This window comes from Anser anser (assembly GCF_964211835.1).
Source record: "Anser anser genome assembly, chromosome: 8".
NCBI lineage: Eukaryota > Metazoa > Chordata > Aves > Anseriformes > Anatidae > Anser > Anser anser.
The window spans coordinates 16,153,946-16,169,172 of NC_139728.1; the positions used below are offsets into that span (position 1 = coordinate 16,153,946).

Below are 15,227 nucleotides of genomic sequence, written 5' to 3' on the forward strand. Positions count from 1 at the left end.
TGTGGCTTCTGGGAGCTCTGCTGCACTCTTGTAGCTGTTGTAATCGCCTCTGACCTCTGGAGCTGTGACGCCTTGCCCTGCAGTCGCAGGCCCTGCACTGAAGGGTGAGACTTCCTCTTCTGGGTTTTGGGCCGTGCAGTGCTTCAGGATGCTCCGTGGGTGAGTTCTTCCAAGGCCTTCAGCTGGAGAACATGCTAACGTTGCCTCTGCTGGTGAAAGGGAGGTGTGTTCTTACCTTGTGTCAATTGGAAATTGTATAAACAAAGAGATGATCGGCGCGATAGCACCAGAAGCTGAGAGCAGCTTTGGTCCAGCAGAGACTGCTGTTAACAATCACAAATTGGAAGCCTCGGATCATTTAAAGGCAGCTTTGGGCTGGGCAGTAGTCATAGCTCCTTGAAAAAGCACTCTCCAAATGTCTGGTGGCATCTTAAATCTCCTTAAAGCTACAAGTGATAGCTATATCTCTTCTGATTGAGTTTAAACTTTACATATGTCCCTGTGGCAAGCTACCATACTTTGTTTTATTTAGGTCAGATGCTTCTTGCTTTTGAAGAGGGACTCAGACAGTTGCTGTGAGCTGGACTGGCGGTAGATGGACGTGAAGCTGAAGAGATGCTGTTCCGTGAGAACCTTTCTCCTGGGACTTCAGCTGTCCTGGTAGGCTCAGTGCCCCCTTAGGCTGAGGAGCAGCACAGGAGCCAGCTGGCTCTGTGTGGTCGCTCGGTAGATGGAGAATAGGCAGAGGTGCTTGCTTGTCTGCCTTTTGCTGTTAAGGCCACGGCCACAGGCCGTCTTCCTCCAGGAACTGCAAGCAGTGAGTAATGCTGATTTTCCAGGAACAGCAAAAAGAGCCTATTATTGGGGTGCCAGAGACTTCCTGGTGGACAATCTGAGTACTGAGCTAAACACGGAAGGTGACCACTTGCTAGATGATGAGGCTGCTCTCTCCCTATTTCCTGAATAAAAGTGTCAAGTGAAAAGGCTAGTGGGGGTGGGTGGCAGAAAGAGCCGCTCTACGATGGCATAGCGGGAGCGGTGACTGTTCGGTGGTGTGCTTCTGAGCTGGGTGTTTCCTGTTAGTGGGAAGAGTCATGGCACCTCAGCAGCCTGATTTGGGGCGCATTCCCAGGTGCAAAGAGGGCTCTGAGCACTTCCAGCCTGCTAGCTAACTACTTGTATTACCGAAGCCAAGCTGCCGCCAAGCCCGTATGATGAGCAGAGCCTGAAGTGCAGGCAAGGAGGCCAGCTGCAGGTCGCGGTGTTGGTAGGCTTTGGGTTCTCTGCTAAGAAGTACAGGTGGTGGCTGTGGGGAGCTGGTCCTGCGGGGAGCCTGGGATGACACAGGCGAGCTGAAGGATTGGATTCAGCACAGACAACAAAGGACACAGCCTGGTATCTTTAGGTGCTTCCTGTTTTAATTGAACTGCAATTTAGACTATTTAAAACTCCCTGTAATCTTCATTTGGATCCAGCCCTTTCTGGAATGACTGCTTAGCTAAGTACTGAAGGTAGGTGGCTCTAAGTAATAGCCTCATGAAACCTTAGCTTGTTCTTTAAAGTCGTAGAAAAGATTTATTCTCTAAATGAACTCAGAAAAGAAAGTTTCATTCTTGCTTAAAGAACAGATTTACTGTGGGTTATGTGCAGGTTTTTGTTTGTTTACAGAGCTGCCCTATGTAGTGGGGAGAAAAATAACGAAGAAATACCCAGGAGGGAGGGTTGTCTCCCACTGTCCTCAAAGGAAGCTTGTGAGGGAAGGCGGCCAAGTCAAGCTGGCGAACCTAATATATGGGATCTTTTCCTGCTCTGCTAAGGACTGCTCACCCAAACAAGAGAAGATGACTTTCCTTCACTTTGAAAGAAGGTATGTTCAGAGCTGGTCACTTAGACTGAAAAAAGAAAAAGTGGGTTAAGTGTGGGTGGGTGGGTGGGGGTGGAGTACAGTGAACTAGCCCTGAGAGGCTGGTTTTCTGTAAGTCCCTTCCTGAGTGCAAGTTCTTTTCTGAAGTTACCTGTAGAAAAAAACCATGACTTGTCACTTCAAAAAACAGCAAAATCATGTTTGGGACACGATTTACAAATTACTCTATTTAAAACTTTAATTTGTGATATTAATGACTGCAAAACACTTAAAATGACATTGTTAAAGGCACATTTCATTTTAATGCATAGTGTACCATTCTAAAATATCCTAATTTCCTTACAAAGTGCTTGAGCAGCCACATACAGATAAAGTATAGCAAAATATATTTACAATCTAGGGTTTAAAATCTTAATCTGCCTAAAAATATTTAAAAAACTACAGAGATAAAATTAGTGCTTTCTTTCAGCTTAACTGGGTGAACATACCCTGCCATCTAATTTTTTTTTAGTGATTTACTTAGATTTAAAAAAAAAGATTTCTGTACAAGATGTAGTTACAAAAAGGTATTTTTCAGGATACTTTCATAAGTGTTAAGCACCCTGTTAGATGCTCATTATATATATTTGGGAACCAAAAAGGGTAAGCTGACTGTACCTCAAAAGTATTTAGCATTTAGTTTCCACTTGATATAGGAACATAATTTGTTTCTTATTTATTAGAATTTAGAAAGAAGTAATGCTGAAAAGTTCACTCCCTCTTCCTGACATGATTTATAGAGCTGGTGAAGATGCCTTCCTGCTTCCTAGGGTGGGGCAAGCCTGATTTAGAACCACTCCCCTTTTTTCCCTAAGCCTGTCTTCTGCCTGACCCTGCAGGTCTGTCCAGCATCATGATTTTAAACAACCACCTTAGTGTTGCACACTCAAGTGGTTTCTATTTTTCCTTTGAATGAATAGAATTAGGGATTTTGAATTCGAGTGCTGATTCTCACTGTCTTAGCCCACCAACAGCAAACTCCTGGCTAGGATGCACCTGTGAGATTGAATACACAAACTCTGAGTGGTGTGAGAGCTAAGGACAGCATGGAAAATTTATTTTCTAAGAACTCATCTTTGCCTGCAGAACATCAGGTGCCAAAAACAGGTCTTGGTTTCCAAGTACACACAGTGTCTGGTCTAAATTGTTTTCCAACTTTTGAGGTACAGCTTTAGTGTTAGGAAGTTTATAAAATATACAGTTTTTATCAAAAATATTTATACATTCTGTTACAACATATTGCTTTTACCCTTGGTAACTGCCAATCTAAGTTCTGGAGTTCAGTGGCCTAAAGGTACACGAATATTTTCTTCGCTCAAGAGTTCTATGTTGTTCACATGGCCACTGTGCAAAATTAATGAAGTGGTATAATTAAATTACTTGCCTGGACATAAGAATACATTACAACTTCCAAATATACATGTTCACAGCATGTATACATTGAAAATCCTTATGTTTTCTAAAAGGTGATATGATTTGTACAGCAGATACAGGATGATCTAGGTGGTTAAATACAGAATGGTTAACTTATCTGTCCACTGCAGGAGTGGAAAAGGCGTAAGTTTGAGTATGGAAGTGGATGGGCTTGGGAAACGCGTATGCTTCGCTCTGTGTAGGTAGACTGAGCAACATCCTTGTTACATTCTTCATTTCAACCAGGGTTTTAAGCCATGCTTAAAAAGCTTGAAGGCAGAACTGTTTGGCAAGTGGCTTTGGTAAACTTCCTGGGTTTTTCCTCAATTTTTCTTTTTAATGGAAGCACTTACACTGTTGTTATCTCAGAGGCAAGGCATTTAACATTTTTCCTAATAAATACCATAGAAAATTTATAAAACAAGGCATAGCTGTTCTCAATACCATTATTTTAAGAACACAAGAGGAAAGTGTACATAGAAATGTGTAGTTTTATAGACTGCACAAGATAATATTTAACTGAAATAGTTTGCCTTCTCCAGATAGAACCATGTTCTGTGCGAGTGTCATCAGTATCCCAAACTTCTATTTCATGTGGCTGAGTAGAGTTAAGTGATTACCTAGCTCAAAGTCTGCTTTTCCCACTTAAGGCAGATCCTTAAAAAACAATGTAATCTGCCATAGAAGAGTGAGAGAAAGTACAGATCCAAGTGTGCCCATGTGTGGGAAGCTCAATACGGCCTGGATTCACCCACTCAGCTTAAGAACTCCATAGAACTGCTTTCCAGTGCTCAGATAAAAAACAATATACAAAGAGGCCACTCTTCACAAGAGTGTTAAAACAGTACTTAAAAGGGTCTTCATGTGATTTAAAAAAAAAAAAGCTACAGGTGGCACAGAGAGCAATTGAAGGGTTGGTATTCTTCTGAGAGAGGCATTCTTGTGAGCCAGTCAGCTAGGATTTCACAGTGTCTAGAAGTTAACACCAATCAGCAATGTAATCAAAATCTCTGAACATTTCCTGCTCTTCTTCAGAAAGTATCCTTGGTTCCCGAGGTGGAGTGAGGATAGGTGCTTCAGAGGTAAATTCGTCATCGAAATTACTAACATCTTCTCGTCCTCTAATGGTGGGTACAAAAGGAGGCTTCACTTTCTTGGCCAGTAAAGCATTCCAATCTATTAGCTGTAAAATAAACCAACTGATGTTTAGTTTCCCATCTCTATCGCTAATGTCCTCAGAACTAACACTGGCTTGTACTCACCCGGAAGAAGTGATGCTTTTTCACATCCTCAGCATCTTTCTCTCCAGCTCCAAGACGCCGTTCTGGATTTCTTCGTAGCAGCTGACAAAACATGTGATATTTTAGTGTGCAAATTCATGGGTAATGCTACTGTGTAAGAGTCGACACCAAGACTGGATGGACAGTGACTTCATACTGCCTGACCTATGAAAAACTCTTGGTCCTCAAAAGAAAGGTGAGGACAAAGCTGTAGACAGAGCAGCAGTGCTCTTTTAAAGACACCTGGATCTCACAGCAAGATTCCACAAGCAGCCTAGCTCTGAACATGTACTGTGAGCGGACTCACCTGTCTTACTCTGCAAATATGTACTGCATCTTAGTACCTGAGGTAATCTGTGGGACTAGCGTTCAGCACAGAGATACTAACTCTGATTTCTGCTGGAGAGGACATAGAATCTATATAAGCTGGTATTTCAGCTTGCTTGGCTCAAAAGAGACTAGGCTGTTGTCTGCTGTGTCCAGCTATTTCACAGCAGTTGATTTACCAGGAGAGGGGTGGATACTGCTTCACACACCCAGCCAAATATAGCAGTTCTCTAGGTAGCCTCTACTTGAGGCTACCTTGTCACTGTGATCTTTTTCCACAATGGAATCAAAGTAACGTGAAATTGTAGGCGAAGGGCCCCATGGAAGCCCACTATTTGAGAGTATAGGATTGGCTCAGATGGGAACAGTACAAAGAGATAAAACTAGTAAACTGTAAACACAAAGTTCACTGTGTGCGCATTCTGGGTGCAGTGTAGCAGTATTCTCTCTCCACCTGCCAATGTAGATAGAGGCACTTCAAGATAAAACTACATTTTTCCAGTACTGCCTTAAAGCTGTATTCTTTGTCCTTACTCTAGGAAAACAATCTGAAAGGAAGCACTCATTTTGAGCTATATTTATGCTCTAACTTAAATAATAAGTAACAGTAGTTACTGTGACATGCTTTAACTTTAATGCTGCTTCACGTTGCTGAACTGGGTGCTAGACTGACAATATTCAGTGGCTTAAGCAAAGAGACTGAATCCCAAGACTTGGAACCCTCCCCAGGAAATGCCTTTCCATCAACTGAGATAAGCCTCTGAGACATCTAAAGATGATGTCTGAAGCTAGTAGAGACATTACAATAAGGAATAGCACTAATAAAAATCAAAATCAGCCTTTCTTTGCCAAGAACGGAGCTGTAGATGCCACGTGTATAGAGTTCCCTACGCCAGTTGGAATGAAACCAAAAAGAGTTAGTTAGAAAGTCTTTAAAATTAAAATGTTCATGTGACTATGTTAATCTAGCAAGCAAGTCAATGCAGCGGTGTTCTGCTAGAAAATGAAACTGGAACTTCTCTAGTTAGAGATGATGTTGAAACTTAGTTCAGGGAGAAAATAAATCTTAGCGTTTCACATTTCAAAAAGAAAAACTTGCTCCTGAATAATTAAGTGAAATGGCACTGAGATTACGTTTAAGGCAAAAAAAATGGTGATAGGCAGCATGGCACAGCATAAATGAAGCAAGCCTGAAATTTAATTGTAGAAAAGATAGTCGCATATAGGTTCTTAAGAGTACTTTGTTCTCTATAAAAGTGATTAATTTTCTTAAGGTAGGAGACAAAACAGGGTAAGAGGGAAATACTGTAATGTTTTTTATTACTTTCTTACCCGTCTCATTATAGAGATGGCTTCTGTGGACAGAAAGCGTGGATATCTTACTTCATCATTTACAATACTGTCAAACACCTCTTCTTCATCATCTCCAGGGAAAGGAGACTATAATGTAAGTAATAAAAACCCCACAAGTATTAAAACAGGCTTAAAAATCATTTACAATTTAAAACAAGATATTCAGCTGACAACTTGGAGTTACTCCCTAAAATTAAACTTTCCTTTGTCCCAAAAATATACAGTCCTTTTCCATAAGGAAGAGAGCAAAGTCATTACCCTCCCCCCTTCTTTTTTTAATTAAAGGACTATGCTTTAAAGTGTACTTTTAAAAGTAGTAAAACCTAGAAGTAGTATCTTTTTGAACTCTGACACGAGATATACAGGAAATGTGGAAGGCCTCTATTAGCTCTTCTTTGAGACAAGTAACATGTGGAAGACTTTATTTTTGTAATACCTCTAGCATGTTATAGCTTAAGAACAGAAACTACTATAAGGTGGCTTGAAAGATGCAACCCACACTCTTTTTCTCCTTTTTCCCCCCCTTAAACCTGAAAGGAGTTACCATCTTTGTTATCATCAATAAGATGAAAATGGAGATATCATGGAGATACTCTAGAAAATGGACCAGGAGGCCAGGCTATGTATGCATTAATAGTAAACAACTGAGTAGTTATTTACCATCCCATTTACACAGAACTGGGGCATTCTGTTTTAGTGCATGTGCAATTCCAATCATAAGTAACTTTGCATTTGGCATAATCTTTCACTACTATCCAGTTCTATGAATTAAAGTTTATGTGCATTCAAGCTGCACGAGTTAAGGAGTTGGTTTTCTCCCCTAGCACATTTGAAAGCAGAAGCCTGCTATAAGCTGTGTGCATCCAAATCTGACAATAACAGACAAGGAAACTGAAATCAAAGTTAGGATTGCTGTGCCCTGCACACTGGAAACTGAGCTCCCCCAATCCAGATGTGCTATTTTCTTGTTTAGAGTCACTGGCATTAATATACTATTACCATCATTTGATTTTAAGGCATAATGATGTAATTAGAAGCAAAACAAAAAAAATCTAGAGGTTAAATCTTGGACCAACTATGACTCATACACTTCCACAGCAGCTGGTAACTCAAGCCCCCGACACGACTAATTGATTTCTATAGCATTATAGTAGCTAGTATCAGATAAAGAGCTGCTCAGAATTTATTCCTACTTAATGAAATTAAAATGCTCACAGTAAAACTAGGTACGCCTACGCATACTGTATATTGATATAACTATGTTATATAGGGGCATATTAAATGTTGACAGGATGATAGTTTTGTAATATTTTTAACATAGGTTTGTCTTATGACTGTGTTGTATCTTTACTAGAACTTACCTCACCCACTAGCATCTCATAGATAAGTACACCAAGACCCCACCAGTCTACAGCTCTTGTATAGGAAGTTTCTGTCAGCACTTCTGGAGCAAGAAATTCTGGTGTGCCACAGAATGTGCTTGTTCTGTCTCCAAATCCCATTCCTGAAAGGTTACAATTAATGAAAAGCAAGCAGTATTTTCTGCAAGTCCACAAACCATTCCTTCAGCAAGTAAAACCTAACACAACTTCAGCAAAGTGATACTGAGGTGTCATGGTCTGTCTCAGTTACCTCAGTCTAAACGAGGTAAATAAAACATTTCCCCCAACTCTTCTCTCTCATGCCCTTGTTCCAAGTGTGCTTCAATATAACCTTCTCTGTCCCTATACAATGAGCCAAATCAAGCCTCCAATTACACTTTTGTCACCCCGTGACAAAGATGTCACCATCTTGGAAAGATACAAGCAATCTTATACTATGTTTTTATTAGCTTGTACAGGAAAATGTGGTACCCTAGTTCAGTCAAACATGCCTATTGCAGATCCTTCTGCAATGGCAAGGCTACCCACAGTAAAGTAAAACAGAATGTAGTGAAACGACCTGGAGCAAAATAAGCCCTGTGCAAGAAAGGCATAGTTAGAAACAGCACCACAAGCACTGATGTGCCACTATGTGCGTGGAGGTGCTATGGAGCGCTTAAGAAAACCATTTATAGCAGCAGTCAGTAAACTGAAGAGCTTTCTTGGTCCTCGTTTCCTTTCATCTTTTGTGGAATTTGTAGCTGAAGTCACACAACTTGCCCTAGGATATTAAAAGCAATAATCATGTTTGACCACCTACCAAATTTACAGAATTCCTCTCCCTCTTAGGCTACCTAAAAGAGGAATATTTGGGAGACAGGCTATACAAATTGGAGAAGGAAATATACTTTGTCAAATCTTCCCTCCCCATATCCTCCAATGGGGTTTGACAAAGGCACTTTCCTCAATACAGAAAAATCCTTTATTTTGTCTTATTTGAAAGTTAGTTGCCAGTAGCTGGATGCTTGAGAGTTACTTTCTAGCATCTAAGCTTCCCTTTTGGGATAAATTTCTCATTTTTAGCTATAGTATATTTAGCCTGTCATTTCTATATACTTATATGCAACTATTTGAGAGTAAAGAAAAACAAACCACTGTAAAAGTTGAGGTGTGGATTGATTTCATTGTCAACTTAGCTTTAGAATGAAGAAAATTATTTAAGAGTCAGAATAGGTGTTCCTCACAACTGAGATTAAAAAAAAAGGCTATGCTCAGATGTTCTTGGTATTTTCTCCACTAAGGAACTTCCTTCCATCTCCCCATGTGTACAATCAGAGACGTATTTTTCCTTCTATATACATTTGGCAGTTCACAAATCTCACAGAACAGTCAAGAGCAAGTGAGATGACAGAACTTTCCTAGGAATAAAGAAAGAAATTTAAGAGCCATTACCTTCTTTGCAAAGACCAAAGTCAGCGATTTTCACAAAGCCTTCTGTGTCCAGCAATAAGTTATCCAACTTCAAATCTCTAAATGAATATTTGAGAGAATTTTTTTAGTACTATTCAGAATAGCTGAAACTCATCTGTTAGAAATGCATCAATCACTACTTACCTATATACTATTTTGTGCTCATGTAAATACTGAAGTCCAAGAACAACACATGCAGCATAGAATCTGTTGAAAAAGTTGAAATGTAAAGTTTTAATGGATTCTAGTCCTGCTTTTCAGAATGCGAAGCTCATCGTAATTTATCTTTTATTAGCCATCCTCTGAAGATTATACTTTTTGCCTTTTCAGCTACAGATTAGAATCACAGAATCATAGAATCATTAAGGTTGGAAAAGACCTCCAAGATCATCTGGTTCAACTGTCCCCCTACCACTAATACTACCCACTACATTAGCTTTATAGAGGGTCAGGATTTTAAAGTCAAATATCAAAAATGTTTAAACTTGCAGCTTTCAACCTGGAAGGTAAGTTTTCCTGTAGTGTTCACTGCCATGCCACTGAAGAATTTCTAATTTGTCTTACTCCTTTTTTTGTCCTTGCCTGTTATTTTAATTATGATATTAAATTTTTAATATGATCTTTACCAAAAAAAAGTATTATAAACATTAAATATCTGTATACCATTTTTGCATTCAAGTTAGATTCAGGTACTAAACCTGCATATGTATTTTTTCTAATAAAATGAGAATCTTTTCCCTTTTAAAAACTGAACAGTATTTTCTGAAGTGACATAACACAGAGGGTGTGTGGTGATGAATATTTCAGTTCTTGTTCACTGAAACAGAACAAAATGTCCTTCCATTAATGCCATAAAAAGGGATGGATACTCACACTGCTCTTGGTTCAGAGAAGACATCAGTATGAATGTGCATCATCAGATCCCCACCAGCAGCATATTCCATTACAAAGCAAACGTGATCTTTGGTTTGGAAACAAGCAAAAAGGTTCACCAGGAAGGGATGCCTTACACTATTCACAGTTTCAAATATTCGCTTTTCACACATCAAGCTGCAAACAGAAAAATCAGTAAAATTTAAAGCTGAATCCCAAACCACAGATCTTATGCTTTTTCCTCTATTCCTCGAAGATAAGAATACTCTTCCTTTTAGGAGAGAACTTTTAATATTTCCACACATAGTAAGTTGATGCTAGGATACTCAAGAAGTTGCATTTGAGTTTCACAAATGAAATAGGCAACCCAGTGTTCCACGAAGACTAAATCATGCTAGTTCTCCTTCCAAATCAGAATGCATCAGTATCATGTGGCATTAGCATTAATCCATTTTTATTTTAACTGTGTATAATATCTGTAATATTACTCTTTTTTTTGACTATATATCTGTCTACAATCATTCCCGATTATTTCTCTGTAAGCCAGTTGGTTAATTTGTAGCTTATTCTTAATGCAGTTATCTGTCTTCCTGCAATTCAAATGAAAACAGTAATTATTAAACAGCTGTAAAAGCATCTTCTTGCATTGAACCTAGACAGTTTTCCACCTGCCATTTCATTTCCAGACAGAGTAAGATCGTAGTTCTTGGGCAAAGAGATTGAAAACATAATAGTGGAGTATACATGGGACTTAAGGCAAAATGTGATGGACAGAGTATGACGGTATGTTACAGGTTGAGAAATACCATCATATGTTTCTGCCAGCAAAGAAAATAGTCACTGTCCTCCTGGAATGTGATGGAAGTCTATAAAACAAGTAATTAGAAGTAATGATTACAAGAGAATCTGAATGGATGAAAAATTAAAAATACAGGCATGGTAAGACGGGCACTAAAATAACCAGTACTGCTTTCTCCTTGCCCCAGAACAAAGGCTAAGGGTCTGTAACAGCCAACTGTGCAGGAAGATGACTTGTTTTGCTCTTTCATGGAGTTTAACTACCATAAGCCCTACCAAATGTGTGTGTTGCATGCAGAAAGAAAGCAACTGATTCAGGTAATCCACGTATTAAATTTTACAAACTGACCTGTCTACTTCATCACGAGCGACAATATCTCCTTTCTTTAAGGCTTTAATAGCGAACATCTCATTTGTGTTTTTGTACTCTGCCAGCAGCACCTAAAACAGAAGATAAGTAATTTATTTAAGTCTTATATCTATTTTTTGATATAACCTTGACATTTGATATAGCCTTTTGACATTTACCTTTCCAAAATGTCCTCTACCCAGTACTGCACAACACCTGAAATCCTTCAGGCTGAACTGAAATCTTTGTTGTGTTCTGTATAAATAAATAAATAAGCGTTAAAAAAGAGTCTTCTAGTTTGTTAACTTTAACAAACATTCATAATCAACACTAAAAATATTGCATTTTTACCTTCTATCTTCAGGCTCTCGGACGTTGGTGTATTTTATGTCTGAATGTGGAACATCAGGCTCACAGATTATTTCAGGCTGGAGTTTTGGAACAATACTATTTCTGCCATTTTCAAAATCAAAAGCTGTTACTTCATCCTGGAAGGAAAAATAAGTCTGAAAATTTAAAAGCTCGCTGAAGTAAAAGGATGCAGAAATTCTTAACTCAAAAATTATCTAACCTAAAACATTATACCTCAAGATGATATAGATAAGCAAGGTTTTAACAGAATGATGAAACCTGTTCCTCCAATTATTCTGCCCTTTTTTAATAAAACCACTTTTTCCCTGAATACTCTGATGGATTTTATTTTTTTTTTTTTCCCCGCAATGGAACCAAACAGTGACATGGGAAATTAAACACACCAACCATGGAAACAAGTAATCAGGGCATCCATAACTTACACATACAGAATCGTCTCAACAGGCAGCGTAATGCTGAAGTGCACAGGAAGAAGTCCATCATAAAAATACCAATATTACAACCTTGTTAAACTATATAGCCCCAAATTCTTAAATTTACTTACCTGAGCTGGCATATCAGGAGCCTTCATCTCAGAGGAAGATTCACATATTTCACCAAGGGAAGATGCACGGGGTGGAGCAGGTGGAGGCTCAGGCTCAAGTTCAAAATCCAATTTAGCTACAGGAGAGTCACTGGCAAGAAAATAAATAACTCCTCAGTATACAGCAAGGAAAGTTTTAATAATATGAAAACCAACTTAAAATCATGTTGTTTGTATTTCTCCTAGAGCACATCTTGTGTGTGTTGTATGTGTATAAAATGGGATGTCCGAAATAAAACAATGAAAGGTCTTCAGTCTCGCAGAATAAACGTATTTTACATACATCAGTGTGTCAACATTTCACCATTACTCTTGCTCCTAAAAGTACTTAAAAATGGTAGACATGCCTACCTGGCTGGCAGTGCTAGTTCAGGGATGCGTACATCAACCACTGGCACTGTAGCAGGCACTGGTGCTTGAGGGCTGAAGGTGCCAGAGTGATTCACTGTAGGAATAGCTCTTCTCACCAGCCTTCCCCAAGTGGCTATATTAATATTCATTTGAGGAGCTCTGAGAAATGTTTTGCCTGTGGATATTGTGAAAAGAGTGCAAGTAATTTCCTTACTTATTATGAAAAGCTATAATTAAAAACAAAAAATCATATTCATTAGTTTATAGTTTATGAAGAACAAACTGAATTTGTCATACTCCTTAGCAATTCCTAATTATTCAGTATTAAATGCTAATGCATAATAAGGAATTCTAAACCAAAACATTTCTAAGTGCAATACCAAATACATGATTATCAGCCATTTTATTCACAGATGAACATTAAGTCTCACTAAAAAAATATCACAGGTATGTACAACTTTTAAGCTTTATGTATTTATATTAAACAATTACCTTGCTGTTTTGAAAAAATTTTCTTCTGCCTCTGGAGTTTTGGTCTTCTTTCAATAACTGGATTAAAAAATGTAACCTGCAGTTCAAATAATGCACATTATAATTTAAGTTTCAGAACAAAACATGTTCTTAAATGTTTAAGAAAAAGTCTTAAACTATCTTGCAAGATAATAGCTACATGTATGCCCACGTGTTCTAACGAAACGTTCTTACCTCTGCAAACAGAGTGCCCTGGGGTTCGAGATAGAGACACATGCCATGTCGTTGGTTATCCAGAAAGTCTTCCAACCTCAGAAACTTCACTGCACACAAAGATCTCCAGTCACGCCAATAAACTGAGATTTCCAGTTCCCGTGACTATGACAGTAAACACACACAGGAAATTACTTATTAGTAATTGTTCTGCAATAGTTACCTCTCCACAGTCATAAGATCTAGTACCTCAAGGATCAAGATGTAAAGCTTTTACTTAAAAAAAAAAAAGTGTCAAGTCTAACTAACTGTACAGAGCAAACTCTCACTAGGATAATCACATTTTGCTTCAGTTCAAATGTGATATCCAGTGTCCAAATAAGAACTGTAAGTGTAAAACTCCCAAAAATAGAAGGAGAGTCACAAACACACATACTTTTTCAGTCAAACAAAAGTGCTAGTTAAATGCATCTTAGCTTAAGCTCCAGGAAGAGATTTTTAACTGTGTTTAGAAAGCTCAACTTTGCTAGTTTTCCATTTAATTAACAAGTATAAATTGCATTTCATGGCTGTACAGTGACACTTTTGTATCTGGCTATGCATCATGATGTAAGACTATACAGCATCTGTAGAAACACATGCATTTTTTTTTTAACGTGGTCATGAAGAGGGGCCAAAAACTTTAACAAGAACTGCTTCTGTATCTTGCCTCATGACATCTTCCTAAATTATGACTGCACAGGTAAAAGCAAGGAAGAATCAGAAATCTATAAAATCTATAGCCTCCTCCCTTGCTGGGAAAGTCCTCCAGTGGCAATCACTGCCTCATTCACATGAAAAGCTAAACCAGTTTTGAGTCACTTGCTCATGCTGAAGAAAAAAAAGTCCTTGTATCCCCTTAAGATACTATGAGTATCAGGTATCTATAAAAAAAATAATTAATTAAACCTACATAACAGAAATTCTCTTAAAAAGGTGTGTCAAGAAGAGCATCATTCTATATACTTAAGTCCATACAAATAATGTTTAAAGTTGTAGGAAACCAAATTCACTAACAGTGTTTATTACTCCTGAAAAAGGAATCCATCTGCTTCACATGAGAACATATGTATTATGGATAAATACTAAAAATTCTACGATACAACTTTCCCAAAATATCTAAACTCCATCAAATACGAGAATTTCCTGATAAAGAGAAGTTGATGATCTGAATAAAAATTTAAGCACCTTCATTACAGACTAAAAAGATGTTAAGTGTTATGTCTTAGACAAAAATATTATGTCTCGTCACATGCCAGAAGAGGTAAAACTTGTAGAATGGCAACCCAGCAAATCAGCTTATCTCCAGGGAACTCCTTCTGTTAAGCACAGGAATACTTGCACATGTGAAATTTGCACGTAATCACACCAACAGGAAAAAAATGATATAAAGCAACATGAGTCTAATCTACATAATCAACTTTAGCTGTCAATGGAGTAAGACCACATCTTTACCCTGTCTAGTTCCAGTGTAAATTTCTGATCCCATGACTGATTGGAAATAGGTTTCCAGCTGGTTTGACCAACCACAGTGTTATCCAGCTTCAGTACAGCACAGACTTCATCTGTAAGTAAAGTACACAAACTCAGATTAAAACTATAAGAGGATTTTCTACAAACAAAAAAATCTTCAGTAGGTTTCCTTCAAAAAGAAAAAAAGAAAAAGAAAAAAGTTCTCATATTTAATTGGTTCTTATGGGCATAATAGTGTGGTCTTTTGTTTGTTGTGTTTTTTTTTTTTTTTTTAATCCATCACAACATGACAGCTGAAGAAACAGCTATGTTTAAAGTCTCAAAACAACTTGGTATTTTTAATTAAAGAATACAGCATGCACATTAAAGCATAATAAAAGATAAGCATAAAAATATGAGAAGTATACTGAACTGGACAAGTCGTCAGTTTTCAGAAGGTTTCTACTACTCCCACTTTTACTTTTACTGGTTCTGCTCATAAAAGATGATCTGGCTTCATTCGGACTCCAACCAGGTAGTGTAATCGAGGTGGCTTTTGATCGACCAGGGACATTTTCTAAAATGTCTTGGCAACCCATTAGCCTAACTTCCAGGGTAC

General features: G+C 38.2%; 1 protein-coding gene across 1 annotated transcript in view; it reads right to left on the reverse strand.

Moving 5' to 3' along the window:
* Positions 1 to 2,076: 2,076 nt before the first annotated feature.
* PKN2 (protein kinase N2) overlaps positions 2,077 to 15,227 on the reverse strand; it is a 53,771-nt gene continuing 40,620 nt past the window's right edge. Inside the window, exons 7-22 of the mRNA XM_083847175.1 lie at positions 15,042 to 15,227; positions 14,612 to 14,721; positions 13,139 to 13,282; positions 12,926 to 13,001; positions 12,434 to 12,608; positions 12,044 to 12,173; positions 11,479 to 11,615; positions 11,307 to 11,382; positions 11,128 to 11,219; positions 9,981 to 10,157; positions 9,252 to 9,314; positions 9,090 to 9,166; positions 7,638 to 7,780; positions 6,256 to 6,363; positions 4,579 to 4,659; positions 2,077 to 4,499 (exon numbers count right to left, since the gene is read on the reverse strand). Of these exons, the coding sequence (XP_083703301.1) occupies positions 4,296 to 4,499; positions 4,579 to 4,659; positions 6,256 to 6,363; positions 7,638 to 7,780; positions 9,090 to 9,166; positions 9,252 to 9,314; positions 9,981 to 10,157; positions 11,128 to 11,219; positions 11,307 to 11,382; positions 11,479 to 11,615; positions 12,044 to 12,173; positions 12,434 to 12,608; positions 12,926 to 13,001; positions 13,139 to 13,282; positions 14,612 to 14,721; positions 15,042 to 15,227 (1,979 nt within the window). The 3' untranslated portion in view covers positions 2,077 to 4,295. The remainder of the gene's footprint in view (positions 4,500 to 4,578; positions 4,660 to 6,255; positions 6,364 to 7,637; positions 7,781 to 9,089; positions 9,167 to 9,251; positions 9,315 to 9,980; positions 10,158 to 11,127; positions 11,220 to 11,306; positions 11,383 to 11,478; positions 11,616 to 12,043; positions 12,174 to 12,433; positions 12,609 to 12,925; positions 13,002 to 13,138; positions 13,283 to 14,611; positions 14,722 to 15,041) is intronic.